Source organism: Taudactylus pleione, unplaced genomic scaffold, assembly GCF_031769625.1.
Source record: "Taudactylus pleione unplaced genomic scaffold, aTauple2 ptg000421l, whole genome shotgun sequence".
NCBI classification, from domain to species: domain Eukaryota; kingdom Metazoa; phylum Chordata; class Amphibia; order Anura; family Myobatrachidae; genus Taudactylus; species Taudactylus pleione.
Window position 1 is genome coordinate 2951901 of NW_028284823.1, and position 12582 is coordinate 2964482.

The 12582-nt window shown below is 45.6% G+C and overlaps 1 protein-coding gene across 3 annotated transcripts in view; it reads left to right on the plus strand.

The window, feature by feature from the left end:
• Positions 1–12582, plus strand: part of CACNA1E (calcium voltage-gated channel subunit alpha1 E) — an 851696-nt gene that overhangs the window by 805218 nt on the left and 33896 nt on the right. For all 3 annotated transcript variants that reach the window (XM_088447158.1, XM_088447156.1, XM_088447157.1), the window contains 5 exons: positions 657–748; positions 2386–2551; positions 8204–8331; positions 8731–8827; positions 12339–12444. In XM_088447158.1, coding sequence (XP_088303284.1) covers positions 657–748; positions 2386–2551; positions 8204–8331; positions 8731–8827; positions 12339–12444 — 589 coding nt within the window. The remainder of the gene's footprint in view (positions 1–656; positions 749–2385; positions 2552–8203; positions 8332–8730; positions 8828–12338; positions 12445–12582) is intronic.

Here is a 12582-nt window from a genome sequence, read left to right on the forward strand (position 1 = left end):
CCGAGGTTGTGTACCAGCGTAAATATTGGTAACATTGACGCACATACACCAGCCATGCAGCCCTTGAGGAAGATCTGACTTGTCTCAAATACAGTGGCTCTCCTGGCACGCAAAGAGCTCTCATGCTGCGTAGGAGATCGCAATGGCTAATTTCTGCATGCCCATGTAATGGCGTTTAAACACTAAGGGGTCTAGTTACTAAGCAGTGTTATGAGACAGAGTGAAAAGTGATAAGTAAGTGATAAGGTGACAGCCAATCAGCTCCCAACTGTCATCTCACAGGCTGTGTTTGAAAAATGACAGTTGGGAGCTGATTGGCTGGTACATTACATCTCTAAATCAGGCCCAGAGCTCACTACCGGGCCATCCTGCTCCATGCCTCACAGGTCTCCTGTAGTGCGGGTGGGATGAAACACACCTAGAAGACACCATAGCTCATAGGCAGAGGTTTCAATATAATATCTTCTCTCAGTCCAACAGGCTTGTTTTAGTTTTATAGCTTCTTACTCTACAGTACAAATATTTATGTAGTAAAGCAAAAATATAAATTCACTGGACCTGACAGGTCTGTTTCAATAACAGCGTCAGTAGCCATGCTGTCTACATATCCAATATATAGTGAAATATCATATCAGGTTTTGATGTATGTGATTTAGGTGTTTGGAAACATCCGTCTGGAAGAGGACAGCCACATTAATAGACACAACAACTTCAGGAGTTTCTTCAGTTCTCTCATGCTGCTCTTCAGGTCAGTCTGACAAGCACTCTATATTTTCAGTGAAATAAAGATTAGTAGCTACTGTATACCTATGCTTCTACACTATTAAAGGGAAATTGGTATGATATGTCATTTGAAATATGATGTGGACAGTGCTAAAAGGGATGGATATGAAATACCGGCAGTCAGGATGCCAGCTGTCAAAAAACCAACAGCGGAATCCTGATGCTCAGTATCCCCACAGGGGTCCGGTAAGTATACTAACCCTCCCCCCTTCTACTAACCCTAACCCCGTTCCTTCATCCTAACCTGAGCCCTCCCCCACGCACCCTAATCCTAACCCTCCCCGCTTGTGCCTAAACCTAACCCTCTCCCCTTGGTACCTGAGCCTAACTCTCCTCCTTTAGTGCCTAACCTTAACCCCCCCCTCCCCAGTGGTGCCTAAACCTAACCCCCCTGTCTGTAGCCGAACCCTAAATCCCCCCCCGTAGATTAACCTTAACCCCCCCTCCGTGGTGCCTAATCCTAGCCCCCTCCCCGTGACTAAAACGTAGCCCGGCCCCACTATATTTATGTTTGGGATGGCGGCTGTCGGATTCCAGCATCGTCATCCGTACTGGTGTCAGGATGCTGGCGTCGGTGTTCTGTCCTGGGTCGGGTTTCCGACACTGAGATGAGTCTGCATCTAAACTACATCCCTGCTAAACAGACAATTTTCCTAAATAATTTTAAAGGAGATGCCCACTTTACTTTTACTTCTATTTAGTTAGCCATAAATAAATTTGTGTCACTGTCCTCTCAGTAGACCGTAATAGGCAAGATTAGGCAAGAATGGGCGGCCATCAGTCAGTATGTGGCCCAGAAGTTGATTGAAAGCATGCCAGGGCGAATTGCAGAGGTCTTGAAAAAGACGGGTCTTTACATAAACTTAATGTAATTGTCAATAAAAGCCTTTGACACTTATGAAATGTTTGTAATGTTACCATAGTAACATCTGACAAAAAGCTCTCCAAACACTGAAGCAGCAAACTTTGTAAAAAACAATACTTGTGTCATTCTCAAAACTTTTGGCCATGGCTGTACAGACCAGGAGAGGAGGGGGCTTGTGTGCAGTCACGGTGCAGAGCCCCTTCCCCTCTGTCGCAGGCTCATGCACCTACTAGGCTCTGGCTCCATGCCAGTGGAGTCTACTGTGCATGCGCAAAACTCAGGGAAAATGGCACCTGCGCTATTATCCTGGTGGTTACATCAGTAAAAAACGGCGATGTTATGGAGGAGTAAGTATAGGTTATGGGTTTAGGGCAGTGGTGTCAAACTTGCGGCCCTCCAGCTACAGTGGAACTACATATCCCAGCATGCACTGCCACAGTTTTGCTATTAGGGCATGCTAAAACTGTGGCAGTGCATGCATATGTAGTCCCACAGCAGCTGTGCAGTCTGATCCCGAATGGAACCAGGGGCCCATGTGCACCCATTATAGTCCATGGGACTTACAGAAAGTCTGGTAAAAAATATTTTTAGACAGGTATTTTATCTAGAGACTATTCAAAGACCAGGACCCATCTTAAGCAAGAGAAATGCAGATACTGAACAGATATTAATGTTGGCACAAATGGCATAAGCCTGTAATTAACTTCACTCATTTATGATCAAGTGCCTTTTCCTAGGAGTGCCACCGGTGAGGCCTGGCAGGAGATCATGCTGTCATGTCTCGGGAATAAAGATTGTGAACCAGACACCAGTGCCCCCTCTGGCCACACTGAGAACGAGCGCTGTGGGACTGACCTGGCCTATGTCTATTTTGTGTCCTTTATCTTCTTCTGTTCTTTTCTGGTAAGTCGCCATATACTGTACATTTGTAGTGTTCAGTAGCAACTTTTTTCAGCTCTAGTGTTGTCAGACTGTAAAGCAAGTACCTGAGCTGTGCAATATTTAACTGATACTGTATATTTCACAAACATTTGTACCTCAGATGATGTCACTGTTTTATTAAAGCATGTTGAGTTTTAATGTGGAAATCTGTAGAAAAGGTGGAACATTCTGCCACTTAAGTGACAGTAGTGGAAAACAGTTCATTTTCCTCATGTCAATTCAAAGCAAATGTGATTCTTTAGAATAATTTGCATACTTTGAGTTTCCTTCCTATTTTCTCAGGATTTGCATCACTGGCAAGCCAGCCTATGTGCACTTCATTCTGTGGCTGAAAATGACTAGCAGTGTCAGCAGTCCCATACAGCTAGCTCATTAAGCTACTTGCAAACTGCAGACACTGCGCTATTCTCCTATGGCAGATGGCAGAGCACCTATCAGCACCTATGGTTACTCCCATTGCAGGGTCTGCAGCTGCTGCCCTGGCAGTTACTGTACACCCATGCCTGCAGTACCTAAAATCACACCCTTTAATAGTAGTTATTTTGATATGTATATACAGCAACAACTCAATTCATGTGTAAGTGGCATATATGTGTACTGCATTGAAAATAAGGAGCCTCATGCAGAGTTAAAACGTAAACACATGTTTTGCTTTTTTTCACCCCACGTAATATGTCCGCTCAAAATATGCCTCTTATTCTCACAAATAAAACAACTGGGAGCGATAAAACTACTTTTCTGGCTTACACTGATCAATTGATGTGCAACATTTGTGCATCTGTGTGCGAAGGAGTCTGATTCTGTATATGAAGTGCTACAATGCAAAGTGCGGAGATTTTTGAATACACTGTGAGTGGTATTTCGCTAGCAAATCACTATGTTACACCACTCGGTTGCGCTGGGCACCTCGCTCCATATGATGTATTGAGGCTAGGTGTGTGAGAACACGGCTGTATAAGACGCATCTTGCTTACAACTCTGCATGAGGCCCAAGGTGTCCACATAGGTCTAAATACTGAGATATAGTTACTTTACCGATGATCAGGATGCCAGCAGCTGAAATCCCGGTGCCAGAATCACAACATGCGGCCACAACCCCGGTGCCAGAAACCCCGACATCGGGTGAGATGCCAATGCCGGAATCCCGACAGCCGGCATCCCGATCATATGTATAGCGCCTTTTGTTAGGGGGGGGAAGAGTTAGGTTTAGGCACCACTGGGGGTTAGGATTAGGCTGCAGGGGTGGGATGTAGGGTTAGGTACCCCCAGGGGTGGGTTAGACACCACCAGGGGGGTTAGGCACCACCAGGGGGTGGTTAGGCACTAAGGGGGGAGGGTTAGGTTTAGGCACTAACCGGGGGCGTTAGGGTTAGGGTGCGGGGGAGGGAGGATTATGGTTAGGATGCAGGAAGGGAGGGTTAGGGGGTGAAGGGGAGAGGGTTAGTATACTTACCTACCGCCTGTCGAGATCCTGAGCATCGGGATGCCGCTGTGGGTCTTTTGACAGTTGGCATCCCGACTGCCAGTCTCCCATACCCAACCCTAAATACTAAGTAATTGCATTTAGGGTGGGGAAGCTTTTTAAGATTCTTTATATATGTTTTTTGCTTTAGTAGTGTGTGCGTAGGGACAGGCAGTAATTAGGCTTGCATTGGATAATGTGCATTTGTGTTTTGATTTCGAATAAGTAACCTAGGTAACTGATGAGAACCCTAATGTCTCATCGCCACATAGTGAACCTACCTGTGAAGAAATAAATGAAAACTGTTCTCATGATATACTATGTAGGATTAGTCATATAGCAATGTATTCTATGTTACTCATCTTCCTAAAGAGAAAGCAGAACTTACTGACTCTCAGATACTTCTGAAGGTTTTCTAGTGACTGTGGCAATTTAGAAAATACTCAATTGTATCCATTGTAAGATGTGTAGCTCTTCTTAACCAATGGCATTCTAAAGTGTATGTTAATGGTAATGCTGTGTTTGTATCAATTGTACTACTAGTGTATCTATACAACTGCTTCACCGTAAAATTAAAATTAGACTTATTTTATTAAACCTTTTGTACTAGGTACTGTAGCATCTACTGAGTTTATTTATTCAACTATTTTTATTGTAAGAAAAATATGTATACACTTAAGTTAACCAACATGTGTGAATAGTGTTGCAGCTTACTTCAAGCTCTTACTATAGGGTAATAAATACAGTATATGTACTGTAGCTGACCGAGTTGTACTCCGCCAGTTAAATAATAAATCTGTCATAATCAATAGGTGGTGCATAGCAAATGGGCATAGTTTATGGGATAATTACCTTTAGTCGGCAGTCGATATGTTGACAGTGAATATACCGGCAGGAGAAGGGTGACGGTATAATACCAACATGGTTGTAATGTAACCTAAAGCATTTTGTGATGTTTCCACATTGCAATGGCCGAAGGAACCTTACTCCTACCTCTAACCCTCCCTCCCCGGTGCCTATACCTAACCTAACCCCTAGTGCCTACACCTAACCTCGCCCTCCCCGCACCCTAAACCTAACCCTCCACCCTTAGTGCCTAACCCTCCACTCTTAGTGCATAACCCTCCCCCTTTAGTGCCTAACCCTAACCCCCCCCAGTGCCTAACCCCTATCCCTAAACCTAATCCTCCCCTAACCCCCAATACTTACCTATGGGATGCCGGCGGTGTTATTTAGATCGTCAGCATCCCACATGACGGGATGATGACTACATCCCGACTGAATATATACTGTATAATACAAACAATAATAATAGGATGAACATATAATTCTGCCCTTAATTATTGACTGAGCATAAACACACACACGCACACTGATATAATTATATAATTATATATGTTCCTCCTATTATTAGTAGTAGTAGTGGTATACAGGATGTAGTCAATTTACGTCAAAAGCCCTACTGAGGATTAAAGATAGGTGTCAAAATCCTGATGCCTATCTTTAGCCCGACGCCAAAATCCTAACAGCCAGCATCCCGAACGAAGATAAGTGGGGACAGGTTAGGTTTAGGCACCCCTGGGGGGACTTAGTGGTAGGCACCCCCGGGGAGGGTTAGGGTTAGGCTACGGGGAGGGGGGGGTTAGTGTTAGGCACCACCACAAGGGGGGGTTAGGGTTAGCCACCCCCCCAGGACGGTTAGGTTTAGGGTGCGGGAAGGGGGTGCTAGGGTTAGGCACTATGGGGAAGGTTGGGGTAAGGCACCACTAAAGAGGGGAAGAGGGGTATGGTTAATATACTTACGACCCCCTGTTGGGATTTTCAGCTTTTGGCATGCCGCTGTTGGGATATGAACCGGCTACTCAGCCGTGGTATACAGTATATATCTTCAGGCTATTATTATTGTTGGTATTATATAATGAAATCAATAATGACAAACTGAACATTTAGAACTAGTTGGGATACCTGGCATTGCCTGGGTTGAAGACTGGACCCTGCAGTACACCGGCAGCCTTTATTTGTTTACAATGCCCTCGCCTATAACCCCATTCCATTGATCCTGAAAAAGATCCAACTGCTTGCTAACATGCTTGCAGACAGTAGCGTAACTACCGTGGTTGCAAGGGGTGTGGCTGCTATGGTGCCCGAGCTGCCTCTGTGGTCCACCACTCCCCCTGCACCCAGTCACAAACACAAGGTGAGCCGGTCCAGCAGGGGCGTTTCCAGAGAGGAGGGGGCCCGTGTGCAGTCTCTGCCACGGGCCCCCTTCTCTCCGCCCGGCAGCGCACTGAGCTGTGCGCTGCCAGCGCCGGAGTTATAGACTCTGGGCACTAGAGTGTGCCCAGAGTCTATAATGAATGCACAGGTCACCGGGAAAATGGCTGCGGCAGCCATTTACCCTGTACTGTGCATACGATGGGAAAATGGCCACCGCGGCCATTTTCCAGTCGTTTTACAGCACCAGACCCCAGCGCCGACGTGGGACTCCGGAGAGGTAAGTAATATTATGGGTGCAGGGTGTGCGGTGTGGGGCCCCCCTGGACCCAGGGGCCCGTGTTGCCCGCACACCTTGCACCCATTATAGATACGCCCCTGCGGTCCAGTAAGGCCGTCGATGGGGGCCTGGGTGTCAGCAGTGTTGATTTGGTGGCGCACTGGCAGGAGTTCATGGAGAGACAATTCTGCTGGTCACGAGGAAATCAGAGCTCGCGGACTGGTAGCCAATCAGCTGTGGCGATTCCTGACTGGCTGCTGGCCTGCGAGCTCCGATTGGTTTGCGACCGGCGCCAGATTAAAATTATGCCGGTGCTGTCTGTCCATGTCTGCCGCTGCCTGCCGGTGCACCTGCTGTATTAGCTGGTGGCCTGGCCCCAAATCCACACCTGCTGGCTGCTGATGACACACAGGGGGAGGGGCATAATGTGTAGAGGGCACTACTATTGTGTGGAATAATGTGTTATATGGGGCACTACTACTATGTGGCATAATCTGTAAAGTGCATTACTGTGTGGTATTATGAATAAGGGGCATTACTGTGTGGCTTAATGTGTAAGGGGCACTACTTCTGTGTGGCATAATGTGTATAAGGGGTGCTACTGTGTGGCCTTACTTGAGTGGGCTCTGTGTGGCATAATTTGAATGTGCTCTGTGTGGCATAATTTGAATGGGGTCTGTGTGGGGACAAATTTATGTGTTTTTAACCTCTGGGGGACCCTTGCTATGTGGCCCATAAAGTTCTAGTTATGCTCAGGGGTGCCAAGAGGGGCCGAGCGTGTACTAATTACCAGGCCCAGGCTTGTTGGAGGGGCCTGGCGCAGCCCCGGGTCTGCCGCCACCCCCGTCCCTCTTTCCTGTCAGCAGTCCACCACAGGCTGCTGTGATGGGCTGCAATGGGAGACTGCTTGCTGCTGCAGAGCAGCAGCAGGCTGCTCTGCCTGTGGGGGGGAGTGATCACACTTATCGCACTCCTCCCTGGATTTGCGCCAGGCAGTGGGGCTCACAGCGCCCCTCTCCCCAGTGCGCAGCACCGCTGCAAAAAATATTTTTATTCCTAAGGGAGCGTGGTCACGCTTCCCTTGATTAGGCCATGTCCCCTCCCCAGGCCCCGGGCAGCTCTCTTCGCCCGTGGTTACACCTTTGCATGCAAAAAAAAAGTCTCTGGATTTTACAGTAATATGAACTTGCATGAGTCATCGAGTTTGATCAGACTGAGGTTAAAAGGATACTTTTATTGCATTCTCACATGTTTTTGGCAGAGTACAATCATTTTTGTACATGAACATGTAAAATCCTGTGTATCACTGGGCTAATTAATATGTTTAGGAGTTTGGTACTTCTATGGTTAGCAACATGTTATGGGGCAGTACCAAGGTGGTAACTCATATGCTCTGTATATGTTGTAAATGTATAGATTAGCACATCAGTGATTTCATAGCAAGCATAACTGACAGGATAAGTTTTATTATTTAAGCTTTTGACCTACAGTATAGCAAATTATCTATCTTATCTAAAAGCTATAGGTTATGTCGTTGTGAGTATTAGGGATTATTGTTGTAAAGTAAGTGTTTTTTAGGAAGATGGAAGGACAGCATTTATGTGATGTAAGTTAGAAGTGTAATACTAACAATGCTATTTCTGTGTGTTATCCTCAGATGTTAAATTTGTTTGTTGCTGTCATCATGGATAACTTTGAGTACTTGACAAGAGATTCCTCCATTCTGGGTCCTCATCATCTGGATGAGTTTGTTCGGATCTGGGCGGAATACGATAGAGCAGCATGGTAAATTACCTTCCACATACTTTATTCTTAAACCGAGCCATGTAAAATTGACAAATATGGCATAAAAAAGATGATGATTCCACAAATAGATTAAAGTCTCCAAATTATTATACACGTCACTAGTTTTCTGGGATGTAATTTTTATAAAGAAGTGCCCCAATTTTGCTGACTGACAATTGATGACTTCCTTTTGGTCTGTTTCCTGGCCTTGCCCTATTTTATGTCCCAGAGTAACCTGCGATCTTTGTGCAGTAGCTGGGTTTGCTATTTCACTGCCCCAGGAGCTCTCATGGTGCAGTCATTGAAGTTGTGGGGGGGTTGTCCTCTGACCATGGAGGTATCTCCAGCTTCATGGTTTCGAGCTGTGCTCTGATTAACATGCCTGTACTTCTCTTCCAGTGGCAGGATCCCCTATAAGGATATGTACAAATTAGTCCGAGTCATCTCGCCTCCGCTCGGCCTAGGAGAGAACTGCCCCTACAGGGTGGCATGCAAGGTTTGGTGCCCAGTCTCTCAGCCTTTTCCACTCAGCAAGGGGCATAGCTTACCTCTACCTTCCCACCTTTCCCTCCACCTAACTATCCCTTCCCCTCCACTGCTCCACTACTGCACCATGCAAGGGACCTTGGGCTGCTGCCTCCAGGTTTATATATTGACATTGACACCCAGTCCCACTAAATCAGCAGCTGCACCCAAGCTAGTCCCTGGGACTCAGAAGCATGCCGATACTAAACTGGGTGGGGGGGTCAACAGATATAACAGTGATGTGACAGGGAAGTGAGGTATGCACAGAAGAACGGACTAAAGCATAAACCAGTGGTTCCCAACTACAAGCCTCAAGAACCCCCAATAGGTCATGTTTTGATATTTTCTGTCTGTGAAAGCAAGTGGGATAATTACTGACTCAGCAAAATAGGCTAAATCCATAAAACATGACCTGTTGGGGGGTACTTGAGGACTGGGGTTAGTTAGGAGTTAGAACTGGCATACACAATATGCATAAAATTGTATAACTGGAAAGATGTATGCTTACATGTTAAGATGTATCTGTCACAACTCCCCTGCAGGGCTCTGCTAAGGGTCACCCCGCACAGCTCATTTTAAGGGATCAAGTGAGCTGGTGATTTTTTTGAGTCTATGGATGGACACTGGGCTGTTATTAACCAAAACATCCACACACTCTAGAGGTCCAGGGTTACTGGTGTTGGGGGGCAGCTGGTTGACTCTAATCTGCAACTTGACATGAACTGAAGAGACTTGCAGAAACAATGCATGAAAGCTTTCCTTGTATGCAGCCCGGAGCATGGTTAGCACTGGTGCATGCCGGGTGCTACACTACACAGCCAGGAGGAAGCAACTGCAGGTTCCCTTTCTTACAACCAATATTTACAGCTGCACCCTCTGGTCAAGTTCTGAAATGTCCAGGAGGGATACACGGCTCCTCCAAAAGTCAGCTCAGTAAAGGTAGCCTGGCGTAAGTACTGCCGACTGAGGCTGAGCGTGGAGACGTGTATCTGGGGTATATACTGTACATGCTTACAAAAGAAGAGAGGAATTTGGTGGTGTGGGGGGAAAAAGTCTAATTAAGGGCATTGAGTGCGGTATAAGCCCGCCTGAGTCTGCTCCTGAGGGTGAAGGCATTTATTAACCCCTCCCTCTTTTTTTTCTGTTTCTTTTTTTCTTCTTTGTTTCCTGTATGTTTTACCGTTGTTGTTTTTTTTCCGTACTGGTTTGTTTTTTGCTGCACTGGTTATGCTGTATCTCTTTGTCCCTTCATTGCTCGCTCCATTGTCCTCACCTCACTCCCTCCCTCCTGCTCTGGATCCCACTGTCCAAAACCAGTGGCCGCATCCATTACACAGAGATGTACGAGATGCTGACACTCATGTCACCACCTTTAGGCCTCGGAAAAAGATGTCCTAATAAAGTGGCTTATAAGGTACAGATCACCCTTATTGCACCAGGATCTAGAGGAAGGATTATACTTAATTTTTTTCAGTGAGGTTTAGAATAAAATCGTAAAGCAAGGGCGAGAAAAAGTCATGGATGATAGAAGATGGTATTGTATCTATATGTAGTACGCTGACTTTATCTACATTACATTGAGGCAAATCTTGGTCACCTTGCAGAGAAGGTAATAGTTGCCTTTTTAATACAGCAAAAGTTAAATATTTAGAACTTAATGTTATCCTAATTATTGTCTGTGTTCAGCATGTTACTGTGAAAATAAATGTCGTTTTCATCTGATATGAGTCAGGACTGTCAAAATGTATTGTTAAAGGATCACCTTAGGTTAGTTTCAGCTTAAACCCTAATTATCACTATGGGCCTGATTCAGTTTATCGCAGATTCCCGATGGGCGTAAATCTGCGAATGCGCCAGAACCATACTGCACATGTGCAGTATGAGCCTGCGATGTCGGAGGGAGTTTGGCAGCAAACTGTCAGTGATTGACAGTCTGCTGCCTTTTCAGGGCGGGGAGGGGGCCTCTGTTTCTCAAATTGCCACCATTGGGGGGAGTGGAGAGGCCAGGATCTCCGACAGACAATGGACACGCAGATGATCCGATGCTGTGTCCAAGGACGCAGCTTGGATCAGTAATGCATGCAGGAGGCGTTTCGCCTCCTGCTGCTGCTTTAATGTATTACCGCTATCGCAGCTGCCACCATGTTAGCAACTGCGATAGCAACTCCGTCTGAAGCTGAATCACCCCCTAAATTTATTATAAATGATAAAACAAACAAAAAAGTTTAAGATTTTAAATGATTAAAAAATAATACCTGTAAAAATGATAGAACCCTTATTGCATTAAGCCTACTGTTACATCAGACTGTACTCAGTGTCCCTCTCTTGTCTCACATATTGTATAAGGGGACAGTTCACATATAGGGACTGATTCTCAACCGGACACAAAGTGTTTGCGTGATGCCGTGAAAGCCTGATTTATTACCATATGTTAATGTGAGTTACCGTAGGGCTAATGCGAGACTCAGGTGAGAAGACGCTCCGTCCGCTGTTTTTCTATCCACAGCTGCGACCATCATCATTAGCATTGGCAGGTGTACCAGCCCCACGCTAGGCGCAAGAGATCCTTAGGTTTCCCTACAACATACACAGGACTGAGAATAGAAGGGAACGCTAGCTACACACTCCCATGCCACTCCCAGGGGACAGAACAGCTCTGTGCGATTGCATTGCCACCACCCAATCCCACCCAGGAAAGCCCATTTCACACTAATTAGACTGATCCCAACAAGATTATTTGAACTCAGAATTGGGAGGAGATAAGTAAAAATGTGCAAATGCTCTGTATGCAAACACTCGCTACTTGCGTCCGTGTAGAGAGATCTGTCCCACTCAGTGTCAGCCCCATAAACTTAGGTGGATAACACAGTAAATCGCTCTGTCTTCAAGTGTCGTTTAGTCCCAACCCAATATAGGCATGACCAGATCCTGACGCTGCCCCCAACCAGACTGGAGAGCACAGATGGGCTGAGTGCAGGAGGAATGTAACTATATAAAAATACATAGATTTATATCAACAGAATATATTGAAATCTATATAACTAAAAAAAAGTCTGCATTTGAGTTTATATTTTATTGTAACATAGCTATTTAGAAAGCGTCATATATCTGCTCTGTAGTTATGAATGGTAGTCCTATGTCTATAAGTCAGTATTTACAATTACAGACAAGCATCCCCTTCTCTTGCTGGTTCTGGACAGTTACACCTTTTCCTTGTTTGTACATTGTCCAGCAGTTCTGACACTCTTCTGGGAATAAGTTGCAGTCAGAGTAGGCCTTGCATGCTCCCCCTGTGCCGCTATCTCTCTCACTGTAGGTACACGTGTATAGGGTAGAGTTGGGGGTGTGGAGGGAAGCTTGGGGAGTGATGTTTCCATTCTTGTTCTGTGTATGGTGTAGTGATTATGTGCATATGTGTGCTTGTTTGCTTTGGGTCCCCTTGTCGATATCCCATATCTTGGGCACCCGGTGTTTTTGTACAGAGATTGGTCCTAATGAATATGCCAGTAACGGAGGACATGACGGTACATTTCTCATCCACCCTCATGGCTCTGATTCGAACAGCACTGGATATAAAAATAGCCAAAGGTAAGCATTTAAAGCATCTAGAAATATTGTGTATAATTTATATCCCTGCTTGTCTGTCTAGTGTCTATTTTGTATAAAGTATTGGTAAATCAGGCCATCAACTGCTGTTTTTAACCTCATTTATAAACCAGTTATGTA